The following is a 19,323-nucleotide window of genomic DNA, read 5'->3' as shown; positions in this document are numbered from 1 at the left end:
TTCAGTAATATAATTAGTGAAAGTTATAGCCCATTAATTTGTGATAAAGCCTAAATATAGGGGTGGTACTGAAGCCATCAGCTGTCTTAATAATGTTGCTGGGTCACTGAAGTTATGTTGCCTTCTAAATAAGGGCTCTTATTGGAACTTCTTGTGCAACCCTTGCACACAAAGTAAATAGGGAGACATATTAGAGAAATAGCTTCCTGCTGTGGTGGTGAAATCAGGTAACGTTGGAGACAGGTAGCGAGTCTGTGCAGAAAGGTATGCAAGCAATACCCCAAAGGGGAGCAGAATAGCTTCCTTACCTTCCAGTTGCTTCGCCAACTGTCTTTCTTTTGATGCCCTCAAATTCAACATATTCAGCATTTTAAGGCCTCCTCAGAGAACAGGCTGCCAGGATGACATACAACGCAGCATGCACATACACTTCACAACAGTGCCCAAGAGAACGCTTGAATAAGAGGTACCATTGTGGAGCTGGCATCATTGTGGATGTTACATTGCCTAGCCGCAAAGTTGGTGTTGCAAGTGGGGGAATGCATGGCCCTCTGTGGGGGCTCAGGCAAAAATAAGCAGGCCACCAAACACTCCTGTGGCTCCTGAAAGTGAAGGTCTACCCCCTAGAGTGCTTGAAGTATTTGGCCGCACCTTTTAACAATAGATTTTCATTCTTATTCAACTGTCTAGATCAGATAGGCTCTGTAGAATTTTCCATGCAACTCGACCTATATGCGAAAAATTGTTTATTCCAGCCCTGCAAGGACTTTACCGCTGGTGCAAGGGGAACATCAGATTCCTCTTTTTTTTTGGTGGATTTCCATCTGTACCTATAGACAGTGCTTAGGGGCATATTATCAAGGACAGCGTTAAAATTATCGCTGTTTTAGCGGCAGAAAACTGCCGCTAAAGCGGCAATAATGGGCTTGATAATATGCCCTGGAGAATTCCAATAGAAGCCCATGTTCACACCAGAACATGGACTTCTATTGGAATTCTCTGCGGCATATTATCAAGCCCATTATCGCCGTTTTAGCGGCAGTTTTCTGCCACTAAACCGGCGATAATTGTTAACGCCGTTTTTGATAATATGCCCCGGGGCATATTAGCAAGGGCCAGATCACCGCTTTATTGGCACTTTTTGCTGATAAAGCGGCAATTTTTTTTATCGCCAAATTACCAAGCTGTCGCTAACAGCAGTTACCAACAGCTTCCAGGCGATAGCGACTGTTTTGGGGCCCGTTTTGCATGTCAGTGATATTTATCGCTAATGACATGCAAAGTGGGCGTACCCAACTGAAAGTGACTGAAAACAGTCGCTAGCACAACTTCCCCCTATTAGCAACGCAGGTGTAGCGATACAAAAAGTCACGCTAAGCGCGATTATCGCCAGTATTTAACAGCTGCTCAAAACATGACTTTCCCGTTTCTTTATTGGGAGGTGGATTGTCAGGCTAAGTCCACCCTGGTGTTAATGCGTGAATATGAGGAAGAACTCAGCACTGAAGGTCTAACCTTTTTTTGTCTGTACGGAAGTAAGCAGTCAACATGACTTTCCCTAGCTTTTTAGATGCAGAGGTCTAGATGTGATGGGTAGAAACCCACACCTTGCAGCCATCCACATATGTGTATAACTTTTATTGTAACTCCAATCTACCAACTCACCATGCGATTATTGTAGAATAATAATAAATTGCAAAATATGCAGCACTGCGGTCATATCTTCAAATGTTTGGTAGAGAAAGGAAACAAGTGCCGTGCCCCATTCACATTACCTTCATTAAATGTTAGCCCCCCCCCCATTCTTTCCATGTGCTTTGGCTCCACTGCTCCAGGATTATTTTTCTCTTGTTGCAAGCAAGTTCTGTACACAGCTACGATTGGTCAGAGACTGGATCGCTGACACAGTATCGTGGTAAACAATATCGTTGGCAAAACATTGTGTCAAAAATATCGTTTACCAACATTGTGCTCCTATACTTATAACGGTACGTACAAAAATATAGGAAAAAATACAATTGACAATAATATCATACAAAAATAGACAAAAACTATAAATCTTTTAATATAAATAGTTTAAAGTAGTAAATGTTAAATATTTTAATATATAAACTTAATATAATGTAATTTAAAATATTTCCACTAATATTTAACACTATGCATATATAGTTATATAAACACACAAATATGTATATATATGTTTATATTTAATATATATACATATATATATATATATATAGTGTGTAACAATAAAAAATACAGATTTTAAATTATATTATTTTTTACATTTTATATGAATTTCTACGAACATCTATATTTAATATTAATAAACAATATTTCCTTTACATCATATCAATTATATAATATTTAAAATGTATTGATATGAAAATATATATGTATGTACATATTTGTTGTAATAAGTTACAACTATTAATACAACTTTTGTAAAATACATGGGGTGTGTGTGTGTTCTCCACCAGGGAATGAAGGCCGTCGCCGACTGGATGGAGGACAGCCGCCTCAAACTGAACACAGACAAGACGGAAATCCTCATCCTCGGGTCCAACCCCTCTGCATGGGACGACACTTGGTGGCCCACGTCACTGGGGTACCCCCCAGGCCCCCACCGACCACGCACGCAACCTGGGAGTCATCCTCGACTCGAAACTCTCCATGACCAAACAAGTCAATGCAGTCTCCTCCACCTGTTTCAACACCCTCCACATGCTCCGCAAGATCTACAGATGGATCCCGACAAACACGAGGAAAACAGTCACCCAGGCCCTAGTCAGCAGCAGACTCGACAACGGAAACGTCCTCTATGCCGGAGCCTCGTCCAAGCTCATCAGCAGACTTCAGAGAATCCAGAATGCCTCTGCACGCCTGATCCTCAACGTCCCACGCCACGACCACATCACCCCCCACCTGAGGAACCTGCACTGGCTCTCCGTCGACAAAAGAATCTCCTTCAAGCTCCTGATCCACGCACACAAGGCACTCGACAACACCGGCCCAGCCTATCTCAACAGTCGACTCTCCTTCTCCGCACCCAACAGGAAACTCCTCTCCGCCGACCACGCCCTGGCTACGATCCCACACATCCGGAGATCCACTTCCGGAGGCAGATCGTTCTCCCATCGCGTGGCCAGGACCAGGAACACCCTCCCCCTCCACCTGCGACAGACCGAAGACCTGCTGACCTTCAGGAGGCAACTCAAGACCTGGCTCTTCGACCAATAGCAGCAGCACCCCCCACCCCCAGCGCCTTGAAACCCTCACGGGTATGTAGTGCGCTTTACAAATTATGTGATTGATTGATTGATTGTGTATATATATATATGTGTATATACATATATATATATATATATATATTCACTGAAAAAAACATAGGTTTCAGGGGCGTTATAGTTAGCTGGACATTTCCCTCGTACAAAACCCTAGAAATTCCCCCGTTATAGTTAGTTCAGCTAACTATAACTCGCGCCCCTGCAATGCACTGCTGATGACGTCACATATTACATCACTCATGACATGGTCAGTGACATCACTCATGACATCACTGATGACATCTCAAATGACATCACTGATGACATCACTGATGACGTCATCCATGTGATAAATTAGTGCATCTTCTCACACCCTTTGATATACTCAATCAAAATTTCAGACGTCCATTCTCAAAACCATAGCTACTCCAATACCAATAACTACATACCCACTCATTGACACTTAGATCTACACACACATCCACTCACTCACCTGTACAGTCACTCATACTTACAGTCACTCAGTACAGGACTATCATATGCATTTATACACCTACATAGATACTCACACACCACCAATCATCCATAGAGGTACTCTCACACCTAGTCAGTCATGCAAATAATTAATCACACTCCCATTTACTCACCTATGCAGTAATACACACACAAGTTCACTTACTCATAAAAATAGTACCACATTCTTACGCTCCTATGCAATCACTGATACAACACACACTCATCCATACAGCCACTCTCACAATCACACACTCTCACATATACCCACTTATATAATCTTACACACATATATACTGCCTTTCACATATGTAGTTAGTCCCACATGTACCACTGAGATATACATTCAATCACTAACACACCCATACATACACTCCCCCAACCATACAGTCCATCACAGATGCACTCTTAAAACCATGCACCCATAGAATCACCCACTCACACATGTATGCACAGACTTACACACACCCCACCCACACAAACACTCAGGGACCCATACAGATAATCAGACAAACAATCAATAACCCATGGAGACACTCATATAGCTATTCACAAAACCATGCAGCCGCTTATACACCAACAGACAGACAGATACAGACATTCACACAGTTTACTCACTAGTCTGCAGTAAGATACGTTTAATGACTCACTTATAGAGTCAGTCACGCACCTACTAAATCATCCATTCACACACTTATACACCCACTCATTCTTCCATAGGTTTTTTCCTATATATATATTAAACATATTTAATATTTACAGAAACACACACTCACTGGATAACGTCATCAGTGATGTCATTTGAGATGTCATCAGTGATGTCATGAGTGATGTCACTGACCATGTCATGAATGATGTAATATGTGACGTCATCAGCAGTGCATTGCGGGGGCGCGAGTTATAGTTAGCTGAACTAACTATAACGGGGGAATTTCTAGGGTTTTGTACGAGGGAAATGTCCAACTAACTATAACGCCCCTGAAACCTATGGTTTTTCAGTGAATTTCTAAGGTTTTTTAAATGTGAATTCCTAACTATAACGCCTCTGAAACCTTTGGTTTTTTCAGTGAATTTCAAAGGTTTTTTAAATGCCAATTCCTAACTATAACGCCCCTGAAACCTTTGGTTTTTTCAGTGAATTTCAAAGGTTTTTTAAATGCTAATTCCTAACTATATCAGGCCTGAAACCTATGGTTTTTTCAGTGAATTTCAAAGATTTTTAAATGCTAATTCCTATCTTTAATTTATCTCTGAAGATATCATGTTTAATGATTTTGATTGGATTTCTATATTTTTCAAATTCAGTGTGTCAATTTCATAAAAAAAATTTTTAATACTTTTTATCAACATTATTTAAACTTATTTTTTCAATTATTTTAAAAATTAAAAAATATTATTTGAATTTAATGGGTTTTTCAAACATATTTTTTTATATTTTTCAAAATATTTTTTCAACTATGTTCAAAACTTTATTTTATATATTTTTTTCCCATGTTTTTGGATCCGCGCACCCTATGCATACCGTTCTCGATCCCTACGCGTTAGCATCTGCGCATGGTATGCATTGGGTACGTGTTTAGTGCGCGATCGCAATGCGACCGGTACGCGACTCCCAGCCTACACGCGACACGTTCGATGTACGTAACGCGACGTTTACGCGCTTCTGTGATGCGTCATCTGCGTCTATGATGCGGTAGGTGCGCGGATCCCGCGAAATATTTAATATTTTAAAAAACATATATATATGTATTTCATGTGAATATTAATTGAAGACAAACTCTGAAGTAGTCTTAAAATGAATATATTTTTACATCTAAACCTATAATTTTTTTTAATTCAATTTCGCGGATGGGCGCTGGGTGCGTGCTGCGTCAGCGCAGGGTGCGCGGATCCCATGTGACCTGCAAAAAAAGAGATTTGATTGGTTCATTACACTTCCTATTCTAACTATTGAAATACCCCACCCATTTCAATCATTCTTTGAGCTTCTTTGGAGGAACATCTCACACCTTAGAACTAGAAGAAACTTTTTGGGGAAGATTTCCACAGCTGCAATTTTTCTGAAGACAATGGCTTCTGCACAGCAACCACCATTAGAATCAGACCATTCGTCCGATGAGGAATGTGTTGTGGAACCTCCACGCCCAGAAAGATACACCTCTGTGGTGTGGAATATTTTTTCCTTCCCAGAAGGACAACATAAAACTAATTCAACTAAAGTGACATGTAAGATAAGTCAAAGAGTGCTTTCCAGAGGAGATCCATCAAAAATATACTCTTGTGGGACTGCAAGTGTGTTAAAACACCTGAAGACTCTGCATCCCGTGAACCTGGCCAAGAAGGAATGCAGAAGACTCCGACAGAAGCCTCAGCCAGCAGTGGCAAGCACTTCTGCAGCATCACCATCAAGCACTCACCCAGACATACGTCCAGAATTTGGAAAACTAAAAATTAGTTGCAGTAAATGAAACAAACTACTATGTTACGGCAAGCAGTCAATTGAACTAATCTGCTGAGCGCAGCAAAACCACAAATGCTAAACTTGTGTTTATTTTTTTTGTTGCAGAAGTTGACTGTTTTGTTCCTCCTGTTGTCTTTTTTTCCTTTTGTAAAAAACAAAAAAATAACAAAATTGTTCCAAAAAGTACAAAAAAATAAAAAAACAAAAAAGAAGAAAAAAAAAGTTCTTGTAAGAACTAACTTTCCTGGTTTAAAAAAGAGCTAAATTTCTTTGTTAGTGTGTGAAAGTTTAGATGAATGTATGTGTAGTACGTATTTGACTGAATGAATGCATTAGTAGCGTATGGTGAATGTATAAGTGCAGAACTATGAGGAAGGGCTGCAGCATCACACAGTAACCTCTTTAACTGCAGTGTACTGCAGTACTTCCGAAGCACAGGGATGCAACATATGTACATAAATATTTTGCAAATCTATGCTTCTCTCTGCACGGCTGCTTAAACTGCAGCCATGTGGTAACACAGGCACCCTTGCACCATAGTGCAAGGATATCTGTGTCATGTGCTGTTTATTTTTCTACAGGAAGACACACCTTCCTGCACAAAAACAATGAGAAAATGCATTTTTCTCCTTCAATGTATGCTGAACATTTCAGCATGCATTGAAGATATACAAATGCAGAGAAATTAAAACAATTCTCCTTGTGCTTTCCTACACCAATTTTAGAATGGTGCACCATTCACACACATATCGAGATTTATGATTTCTGATAAATCTAGACATGTGTCTTGTTCTATGAGTATTAAGTGCAATCATGCACAACAACACTTATAGAACACCCTTTCAACACAAAGTGGTCTGCATGATGAGGTTGTATTTACACGGAGTATAAAAAGTGCACACAGTGCCTTTTCCTCTCTTTGTAAATATGAAAGAGTATCTTACACAATAACTATGTTACAAAAAGTGACATATTTCCGTTTTTAAAATTCCTTGCGAGTGATAAAAGGTAAGCACAGAGTTTTGTCTGCAAAGATGTTCAAAGAAGAATGATTGAAATAATTGCGGTCCTTCAATAGCTAAAATGGGAAATATTATGAACCCCTCAAATCTCTTTTTTTGCAGGTCACATGCTATCTGATTATGGTCAGATTTCAAAACTACATCGGTATAAACAGAGTGTTTTTAGAAACATGTTTCAACTTTGTAGCTTCTTGCAGACCTCCTCATTCTGCATATTGAGACTTATTTAAACTTACCTTCACAGTCATAGGAATAAAAAATGGTATACATTTTTTTTCACATTTTCATTCCAATCTAAATTCATAAAAATTGCTTATTTTAAAATTTGGATCTGTGAAAGAAAAGGAAAAAAAAAAAACATGTAATAATAAATTTTTTACAACACAGCATAATTTCCACAAAGTATTTTTTTTGCCTTTTTTGCTGTTCTCAGAATATATTAAATTTCACTAAAAATAGTGATTTCAATCGTACTCATCACTTAACAGCGGGCAAAAAACAAAACAATCTCAAAGATTGTTAAAAAAACAACAACTTGCTATTCTCAACAAAATAAAACAAGATACAAATCACAGATATATAAAATGCATACAGCTAACAAAATTTTATAAGTTTAACTTACAAAAACTGTAAATGTTGTCGCTTTAAAATATTCACAGAATCTAAGGATGAATTTTTGGAGGATGCACCACGCCCACAACGTTTTCCTTCAGTGGTGTGGAAATGTTTTACTTTTCTCGAGGGGCAAACAAAGACCAATGCCACCTTCGTCACGTTCAAGATTTGCAAAAGAGTTCTGTTGCGAGGGGATCCTAACAAAAAATACTTGTGCGGCACGGCAAGTATGATGAAACACCTAAGGACCCTTCATCCAAACAATCTTGCACGAGAAGAGTGCAAACAGATGAGAAACACTCCTGTTCTGTATGTGTAAAAAAGAATCACAAATAAATGTATATTAATAACTTTCAAATTTATACTGTTCCATTACTGTACAAACACATTTTATGTAAAAACTGACTAAGAAACTATAGCCCTGAACCACAAGTGTGACGATCGTTAAAACACTACATGCATACTGCATACTACTTTGAAGCAGTTCATGCCCTTAAGCCTACCTCACTAAAAGACTACATGCTAACTGACTAAATGATTATAGTACTATAAGGAGACACACTGGGTGAGTGACAGGGTGTTTGCTAGAAGTGTATGAATACTAACTAGGGAATTGAAGGTGTGAAAGACAACTGTGTAGGTGATTGGAGGACTGCATTCATACTGGATAGGCATTTAAAGCAGTCCATGTGGTAAGGCCTGGCTCAGTGCATGAATACTTAGGCACTGACTGAATGATTAGAGTACTGCAAAGATAGTATCTTGGTGAATTTATAAGTGTTTGGGTTTTGGCACAGTGAATGGATTAGTACATGGTGCTGAATGGGTCACTAGAGGACTGCAAAGGGAGTTACAGGGTGTTTCCTGGAAGTGTATGGATACTGACTAGCGAATTGAAAATGTGAAAGACAAGTGTATAGTATGTTAGAAGACTGCATGCATACTGCATAGACATTTGAAGCAATCTATGTGGTAATGTATGGTTCACAACATGAGTACTTGGAAACTGACTAAATCATCAGACTACTGCTAGGTTAGTGCCTGGGTAAAACTTTTAAATTTTCAGTTCTGGCACAGTGAAGAGAATAGTACATGGTACTGCACTTTAGTGTCAAACCCTGACTCATTTTATCAATGCATAAGCAAAGAATAGCTTCTAAAGCTACTAAAACTTGACAACATGACCGATTTTAAAACAGTTATCTGTCATCAAATACACTATGTTACCAAATGCTTCTCTCACAATCCTTACCCAAATGTACACAGACTCACAGTGTGATTTTAGACAAGCAACACTATCCCTAGCAGTTTACCAAAACTCATTCTCTAGTCTAAAAGAGGTAATGGTATTGCACACAATCTACATATTTAAGTACAGCACATTAGTGTCAAAGCATGACTCATTTAATCAACGCATAAGCAAAGACTGGCTTCTAATGCTACTAAAACTTGACAACATGACAGGTTTTAAAAGAGTTATCTGCTAAAAAATACACGATGTTACCAAATGCTTCAATCACAGTGGTTCCCAAATGCACACTAACTCACAGTGTGATTCTAGACAAGCACCACTATACCTAGGAGTTTACCAAAACTCATTCACTACAGTGAAAGTGGTAAGGGAACTGCACACAATCTACATATTTCAGGACTGCACTTTAGTGTCAATGCCTGACTCATTTAATCAAAGCATAAGCCATAACTGTCTTCTAATGCTACTAAACTTGACAACATGACATGTTTTAAAACAGTTATCTGTCAGCAAATACACGATATTACCACATACTTCTCTCACAGTGGTTCCCAAATGCACACAGACTCACAGTGTGAATCTAGACAAGCAACACTATCCCTAGCAGCTTACCAAAACTCATTCACTACTGTGCAAGGGGTAAGGAGACTGAACACAATCTACATATTAAAGTACAGCACATTAGTGTCAAAGCATGACTTATTTTATCAATGCATTAGCAAAGACTGGCTTCTAATGCTACTAAAACTTGACAACATGACAGGTTTTAAAACAGTTATCTGTCTGCAAATACACGACGTTACCAAATGCTTCTCTCACAGTGGTTCCCAAATGCACACATACTCACTGTGTGATTCTAGACAAACAACGCTATCCCTTCCACTATACCAAAACGCATTTCTTCATCTAGAAGGAGTACTACATTTTAGTATAGAAACATAACTCATTTCACAAATTCATAAACAATGACTGGTTTCTAATTCTACCAAAATATAAAAACAGCACAGTTATCTGTCTGCAAACACATGAAAAACACAAATGCTTATCACAGAAGGGTTTCTACATGCACACACACTGTCAATAAGATTGTAGAGAAAAAAGTACTCCCTACACTTTAGCAGCAGAAATACATTAGTCTGATTAAAATCAAAATAGTCTACATACATCCCCTCACAATTAAATAACTCACCTTTCAAGTTTTTTTGTAGATTAAGAAGTATATCAGTCACACACCAGATTTTCTTTTACAGAATCTCTGCACTGTGCACCTCTCAGCAAAAACAAAGAATGGAAAATGTTTCCTTTCATTTTCCACTCATATACATGTAAACATCAAATCACAATCCTTCACACATAAACTCAAAAGCAAACACACATTTCTATTGGTTAAACATTTCAACCCTTTCCAACTGAAATACATTTCAACCCTTCCCCAATCTGCCTTCTGCCTGTTACCATAGAAACAGGTCATGAAACACTGCACTGAGCACACAGGTCACAAGTTCAGCACACAAAGTTGCTAAACAAGACAGGAAGTGTGCTTGACTTTTCAACATATCAGCTTATCATATAGAATGTTCCTTACAATCTGTTTTTCTTAACCAATAAGAATCATACCTTTAAAAATCTGAAATATACACCCTACCTGTCAGTGTAGAAAGTAGTCATACAACCAATGATTTCTTGTCTTTTTTCCCCCAAAAATTCCGTGGATCCGCGCACCCAACGCGAGAGAATCCGAGCACCCAACGCGATAGGATGCGCGCACCGTGCGCGCATTTCGACGTTTTTTTTTTTTTTAGAAAGGGGGCCCCAGGAGCACCTCTAGAGGGTCAGAGTATTTCCACTCTGCCCCCTTTATATGTTTTACACACTTATTCCCCTTGCTTCTTCAGCCTCGCTTCTACCAAGGCAGAAAATGTCCGCCAACAGTTCCTGGTTTCGAATGTAGACAGACACTCAACAGCCAATTAGCAATCAGCGCGCGATCGGGAGGGTGCGCGCTCGGTTCGGGGAGGGTGCGTTTACGGTGCGGGTAGGGTCCACGGATCCTCCCCGGCCATAGATATTTATGTACTTTTAACTCTAATTTTCTCAGGAACTACTGAACGGATTCACACTATTTATGCCAAAGGCACGAGTCTGAACTGAGAACTACTTCTTTGCCAAATTTGGTGTCATTCCGTTCAGCAGTTCGGGCTGTAGCTGCGTCAACAGGTCCTATGGCATGGGGAGAACGTGTTTTGGGACCCCCCTTTTTTCTCGGCCCCCGCTTTACGAATCACCATGAAACTTTCAGGGTAGGAGCGGAGCAGAGCGGAGCTGGCCAAAAGCTTGGAAAATTTTGCAAGGATTCATCAACCAGCACCAGACTTATTGGGAATAGAATGTTGCGGATTTCCTATGGAAAATAGGTCCTAACTATAACTATCTACTGGCGACCGCCAGTAGATAATATACACACACACACACACATGCACACATACACATTAAAACCATAAAAAATATAAACAACTGAATAAGAAAAATGTATGAATCAATGTAGGCAATCGCTACCTAGGAATACAGGTAACCCATTCACTCAAAGACTTATTTATTGGTAATCTTGCATGCGCTGTTACCACCTTAAGGTCCTGAATGATGTTTTGGCAAACGGCAAGACTATCTGTGGCGTGCAGTCCTCTTAAAAATGGTTGTCCTCACTCTCCTCGTTTATTATGTTGCTAACCTTCTCCTACATATCCCAACCCCATTCTTTTACTCCTTTGGGAAACTCATGTGGGAATTTATTTGGAGTAATTACCAATGCAAAGTAGCGCTGTCTAAACTTTATTTGCCCATAGACCAAGGAGGACTCAGAAGTGTCGAACCTCAAACAGTACTACCTTGCTTCCCAACTCCAGTGGGTGGCTAAATGGTTGACAGGTCTGCAGTTAGCTTATACCGCTGTGGCGCAACCCGCCTGCGCCCTACCCTCTATTTCTTCAGTTGTTCCACCCATGCACTAGGATGGCATCGCCTGACTCACTGCTTCTGCAGGTGGCCTATTGCTGCAGTCTCCGATTCCTTTACCTTACACGGTCACTGACTCCGTGTGCTGGCAATAGCCCTGTTTGGTACGCCTTGGGGACACAACAGCACATACACAACAGAACTTACCGCCTGGCATGCAGCTGGTATTCACACTATGGGGGACCTTTACTGTGATGGTGCCCTCATTTCATGAGTCCCTGATGGAGGACGACAGCTTACCTCCGGGTGATTTACTCTTAGATGACTCTCTGCTTGCGACAGTAGGGTGCACATGGGGCAACTTGAAAGACAAACCTCTGACACACCTCACCATACAATATCTCCTTGTCATGGGACCCGGCCTAGGAATACGGGTACATCAACTCATTCACTGTTTTTTGGACTCACTTTAAATCCACACTGTGCAGCAGCTTACACCTTTGCGGTGCCATTGGGATGGAGGTTTAGCTCGCCCTGCACAGACAGGGACTAGGCTGCCTTACTGTAGGGCCCAGTTCATATTCTGCGCAACAGCCATTTTAGGCATAACCAATTCAATGTAATACAAGGGCCTATCTCACCCACGCCAAAATAAATCGCTATTTCTGCCGCACTGATGCAGCCTGCCCCCACTGTCACCTGGTCAATGTAGACTTGCTTCACATGTTGTGGGCCTGACCATCCCTTCACAATTATTGGCAATGAGTTACGTACCACTTGTCCGCATGCATAGGGCAATTTGCTCTGCACACATGGGAGACATGCATTTGAGCCTCTACTGAAAAGACACAAAACTGAGGAGCATATGTACAAGCCACTGTCGCCACTTTTTGTGACATTCCCGTGGTGATAGGGGTCTTGCCTTATGTACAAGGCAGCATTAAGCCACTTAACGTGGCTTATCGCTGCCTTGTACATAAGGCACCCTTTCACGCAATTGTATTTGACGCTGCACGCTATGTACAAGGGTGGCGTACATAGGAGGGAGTGCCAAAATTAAGACCAGGAAAATCCTGGTCTTAAGTTGGCAAAACAAGGAGAAATGTATTATTTCTCCTCATTTTTGCTACAGCAAAATGCCATGGTTTGTTTATGTACAGGAAGGTGCCCCTTTCTGTACATAAACAAACCTTTTGAAAAAATGCGATTTTGCATGAAGCAGCACACATGAAAGTTACAAAATGGCATTTTAGGATTGTTTATGTGCAGGAAGGGACATCTTCCTACATTTAACCAATCCTCCCCTGCATGCAGACACCCTTGCACTCTGGTGCAAGGGTGCCTGCGACAACTAAGCGCCATCGCAGGGGGAAACGCAACGCTTCACCACATTCTTGTAAATATGGTGCAGCCTTGTGTTTCCGAAGCAGCGGAGCATGTCTTTAAGCCTAGGAGGCTAACAACACGCTCCACCACTTCATTGTACATATCCCCCTGAGAGTAATATTAAAATAAGTATTTATTACTTAATTAACTTCCCACCTTATACCTCTACAAACCTAGCAGCCCACACGTAAAGCAAAACTAAAGTAAATAAGTATAGCATAATTTGAAAGATTGATAATCAATTAAATATTCAATCACAATAAATAATTAATAGTTTGTTATTTATTACTTCATGAACTTCCCACTCCATACCCCTTTAAACCCAGCACCCCACACCTAAAATAAAACTAAAATATATAAGTATTATACAATTTACTTAATTAATAATCAATTAAAAATTAATTGATAATTAATACATAATTGTTAATTATTACTTAACTCCCACCCTAAAGTCACACAACCCTAGCAACCCGCACATAAAATATAAAAGAAATATGTAAGTTTTACACAATTTACATAATTAGTAATCAATTAAATAATTACTTCTAAATTAATAATTGATTGTTAATGAATTATTACTAACTTAACTTCCCGTGCTATATATCTACAAACGTAGCAACCTGCACCTAAAATATAACTAAAATAAATCAGTATTACATAATCTACATAATTAATATAAATCAGATAATTGAATAATATTAATTCATTAATAATTGCTTAATTAACTTCTCACCCTATCCCCCTTTAAATCCAACAACCCACTGCAACACTATAAATTACTATTACCAATTAAAGAACAAATTCTGAATCACTTAAAATTACAAACTATATTTAAAGGCTCTCCACGCAACTTCTTCCACAGGTATTTTTGATGAAAACAAGAATGTGTTTGTTGAATTCTATGCACCGTGGTGTGGACACTGCAGATTGGGACAAACTGGGTGAAAATACAAGGATCACGAGAATATTGTGATCGCCGAGATGGACTCCACTGCTAATGAAATTGAGGCTGTGAAAATCCACAGTTTTCCCACATTGAAATACTTTCCAGCTGGCGCTGAGAGAAAGGTGACTGACTACAATGGGGAGTGCACCCTAGAGGGCTTCACCAAGTTCTTGGAAAGTGGAGGACTGGATAGTGCAGCGTATGATGATGATGACTTGGAAGGAGATGATGAGCCTGATCTAGAGGGTGAAGACGATGAGCAGCACATATATAAAGACGAGCGGTAAGAAGGGACTTGAAACCTGCATACCCCCAATACAAAACCCAGAAGACACTACTGTGGCAAAGTACAAGAGTGCATCTAGGTCTGGGACAAGGTGGTTGAATCCAGGGATTGACTCAAATTCACCCAAACCTCTCTGTGCAGTTGAACGTTTCGTACTCATTGTTTGGGAGATGGGAACTTTGGCAACATGGCAATAATTTAAAAATGAGCATTTTATTTTCCCTAGTTATTTTTGTACCTTTTTTTTTTGCTAATTCCCTCGAGTTGCTGCATGGTTCAGTGCGCATGTCTCCCTTAACGCATTCAGGCTCCCGAGGTTCCGTCCCAGAGTATTTCATTTTTTTCAGCTGTGAAATTTTAGTAATCACTTTAATTTTTTTAGTAGGCACGGGGAGATTAAGTGATTTGCCCAGAATCACAGGACGTGGAGTCGACTCCGAGGCTCGAACCTTGGTTTTCCAGCTGCAAGGTCGGCAGTCTAGACCTGAGACTACATCCTCTCCCCACATCCTGTCGCCACGGTTGGGCCAGTGTGAGGTCGCTGAATGATCCCCCTCTTTGCGCACTCACATGCATGTCCCTGATTGCATCAAATATGGGCTAGAAACTAAATGCTGGTTTAGAATACGTCTAATACCCACCCCAGATTGTACCAAGCAAGCAGCACACAACGCAGCCACCTGGTGTATGCTTCATTATGCTTATTTGTTATGGTTACTGCAATGTGCACAGGGTTAGATTGGGATAAAAAATCGGGCCAGGCACGATAACAAAAAAAGTGGCCAACATTTGCATTGCCTTTCTTCAAAACACTGCTTTGGCGAAAGTAAATAAAAAAAAAAAAGTGGATGGGGAGGTGGAAGGTAATAAAAAATGCACGGATTAGTTTACACTGGTAAAACACACCTGAAAACAAGTGAGGCCACTTCTGCTAAGGCCCCCTGCCCCCGCTCAATATGCATATATTAACGTGCCGAATCAGTGAGAGAAAAGAAGTGACACCTCTGCTTGTTGCTAAACGGGAGGTAAAGGATGCCCGTCTGCGACCAGAAAGGCCACTCAGGCACCCACTTGGCCGCTGGCGGTATCCGAACAATGCAGAAACTGCCCAAATCGCCCCCCCAGACTGCTCAAAAAAGCAGCCCACAGCTAGAACTCGGACACCGGCCTCTCAGGCATTGCCCGAGTGCCCGCGTTATCAATCCGACGCTGAATGTGCACATGGAAGCTAATCCTTGGCTTCAGGCACGCTGACTTTCACAAACTTTCTAGTGACCTCTCGATTTCTTGTTCTACTGTGATTGCTGTGCAGTAAGACATGACTGATACCAGAAAAGCGCACAACCCTGCAGGCAGGGTTACTGTGAGAATAGAAAATAAAGAGTGTGCACTGCTAGAAGCTCTTTTACAATGCAGAAACTGTCACAAGCCTTCAATCGGTGTTATATCTACTCAGCGTTTCCACTGGCACCATGAGAACGAGTGATGTATCATAAAGAGACCGAACTGGAATGTGCCCCTCAACTCAAGACTTTTTTCACAAATGCTGTTGGATCCGACCACACAGAGAGTGATCTTTATATTGTTCACGTGGTGACAGGTGGTGGTAAGGGGCAGGGCCGGACTGAGTGTGGCGGGCACCGGGCATTTCCTTGGTGGGCTGGAGGGGTGCGGGACGTTTTTGTGCCTTGTATGGGCTGGTTTTGCAGCAGTGCTGCAATATCAGCCCCCTGTAACAAGAGCGAGAGTGGTGCTTCTCACTAGCAACCCCCGCTCCCAAGGCCAGTCAAGCAGCAATCTGCCAGGGCTGGTTGCTATTCCCAGTCCGGCCGTGGTAAGGGGCCCAGTCAAACACCACATATTTTATTTGCTTGATCTGACTGTAATCATATACATGTTTAAGGTCCGAAAGAAGAGCAAGGAAACACCCCTGGGACATTGTATGCTGTCTCCAGGACACATTTTTGTAATGAAATGCAGCAGTAAATATTATACTGCCTTAATGCGGTGCAGCTATTTGCAACCAATTTATAAAATATGTGTCTGTTATGGACCAGGGGCCCTATTACAGATAGTGCTCCGGGGGTACAACGAGTATGTGCACCTGCTCTTTGTGCCCCCGGGGCACTATGAAATTACAGAAGGGACCACACAAACTTGTGCGGCCCCTTCCATAATACTGAGAGAGCTAGCGAACATGTAGCTCAAGCGCAATCTTCAGAGGGTGTTTCCTCATTTGCATGGGGGTGTGGCCACATGCAAATGAGGAAATCACTTGGACTCTATGCCTGCGCCCTATTATGGACATGAGCACAGAGGCAAACTTGCCCTTAGGAGGCACATTGACAGGTAAGCTACCTGGAGGGGCCAAAGGGGGTCCTATGGACACCCCAGAAATCCCCCTGCAAGGGCGGTGCAGTCTTTCTGTGTACCTGCCTGCAGGGGGATCCCTCTAACTTATTTAAAGTGCAGGCAGGTTGCTGCCTCCACTATGAAGCAGCCGCTCCATGTTTCACTGAGTGTGCTGCCCAAAGAGTAGCACGGGTTTGCAGCTGTCCCTGAGGGCAGCACATTCATCATAATAGGGCACATTGTTCCTATTTGCAACTGGTGTACCTGTTTAAAGGTTCAGGTTCAGAGTTTTCAACCATAAAAATGCCTTTACCAAACCACTTTGGATCAGATGTACAAAGGTATTTTGCATTCGCAAATGCTCCGATTCAGAAAACCAGAGCTTTTGCAACCACAAAATGACCTTTTGGTATGTACAAAACCCAAATTGCGATTCGGTAACATGTTGTAGAATCACAATTTGAGTTTGTGTCTACACACCGCACTGCATTTTGTAATGGAATGTATTAATGTTTTGTTTAGTAGCCCATTTGCAAATAGGAAGAAGTCCCCAAAGGACCTCTTCCCCTTTAAGAATGTTGACAATAGCATTTTTAGGAGTTGACAGTATAAACTTTTTTAAAGTTTGTAACATGTACTTCTTTTACACTCCTATATGGAAAACGGGCAGTATTTAAAAAAAAAAAAAGATTGCTTATTTAAAACAATCACACACATAGTAGTCTCCTGACCCCAGCAGGCTATCATCCATGCAATGGCGGCGAATTGTAGTGGGACACAGTTTGCGACTTACCTCATTAATATGCACGAGGCATGTCAAATTACGGCCCACTACGATATGGTATTTAGTAATCAGACCTATTAGTAGATAGGTTGCTTTGGAAAATACCACTGGATACGCTAAGAGTCGGTACACAAATTGCGGCCACATTTAGCGAATTCAGTGTTCGTACATCTGGCTGTAAACCCATTGTAGGAGTCAATATCGTTTTCAGAATCCTAAAATCGTTTAAGAAATGTATGAGAAGTTGCTATTTGGAAGTGTTAAGGGAAGAGCAATTCCTATCCATATGTATGAATGGTTTACGACAGAAATAGCGGTTGTAAACTATTGAAAAGTAATCAACCCACAAATTGGGTTGGTACCCCATTTGCAAAAGGGAAGGGTCCCCATGGAGCCCCATCTCCTTTGTGAATGTGATAAAAAGTTTGTTGGGGGATTGACGCAGTTCATAGGAGCACTGCCAACTCTCAAATGGACAAAAAAATAAACTTTTCTTTTGAAACAGAGCCCCATTTCCTTTAAGAACAACGGGCTGCAAAAAAAAAAAAACTTTACGCTCTTGAAAGGCAATCACAGACATGGTTGTCTGCTGTCACCAACAGGCCACCATTCCTCTGATGGCATCCAATCAGAGTGAGTCACAATTTGCGACCTACTTGAATATTAATCTGAATTTTCAGAACTGATCTTTTACATTGGTAATTTCCGAAAACTATTTACTGGTCCCAAAAATACTGGTTGCAAATTGAGACCAGTATTTTGCAAGTAGTAAATAGTAAATTTGACCTTATATCTGCTAAGCACTTGAGTATGAGCCCTTATATCCTCCTTTAAAGAATAGCTGTGTATCCATGAAGTAGAGTGGCTTTAACAGGGTACCTCAGACATTGATATCAGTGTCTTATATACAATATCTACACATGCATCAAGGGATCAACGTAATGGGCAACATGGCTGGCACACTCACCTGCGATCCATTTTAAATAACCTATCAGACTTGTCGATCCTCTGAAATGGGGAAATGTGCCTAACAAAGGAGAACAATCTGTGATACTTGCTTTCAAAGGGGGTTATTGATCCACTACACCTGAGTTTGTATGATTGGAGAAGTCCATGCTCTGTTGTTTTGCTTCTGGATTCACCCTATGCAAATAATGTGCATGTAGTTTAGTGAATTGGGGCCCAGGAGAGATGCATGGTGGGAGACTAATCCAAGTACCTTCTTTGTGCCACATCCTTTTGATAATGGGTCTCTCTGTTCCTTCCGTCTGTCCTTTCCTACCAGCGAGACCTCGATATAATTGGATTTTGCAGAGCATGGAGCTCCAACTGATTGGAAGGAAGAGGTGCAATTGTCTTTTCGGCATATCAAGCTCTCCAGAGGAGGCTCAGAAGACAATATTATGTGGTGGTGACCAGAAAGGAGGAAAGGCAGTGTGTCAGGTACATCTGAGTATTGAAGCACAGGAATGAATGATAATTATGACA

At 40.9% G+C, this 19,323-nt stretch overlaps 1 protein-coding gene across 1 annotated transcript in view; it reads left to right on the top strand.

Moving 5' to 3' along the window:
- LOC146811701 (polyserase-2-like) overlaps positions 1-19,323 on the top strand; it is a 1,284,631-nt gene that overhangs the window by 1,133,623 nt on the left and 131,685 nt on the right. Inside the window, exon 15 of the mRNA XM_085615101.1 lies at positions 19,121-19,278. Within this exon, the coding sequence (XP_085471227.1) occupies positions 19,121-19,278 (158 nt within the window). The remainder of the gene's footprint in view (positions 1-19,120; positions 19,279-19,323) is intronic.

Source organism: Triturus cristatus, chromosome 7, assembly GCF_964204655.1.
Source record: "Triturus cristatus chromosome 7, aTriCri1.1, whole genome shotgun sequence".
Lineage (NCBI taxonomy): Eukaryota > Metazoa > Chordata > Amphibia > Caudata > Salamandridae > Triturus > Triturus cristatus.
This window is presented reverse-complemented; position numbering and strand designations above follow the sequence as displayed.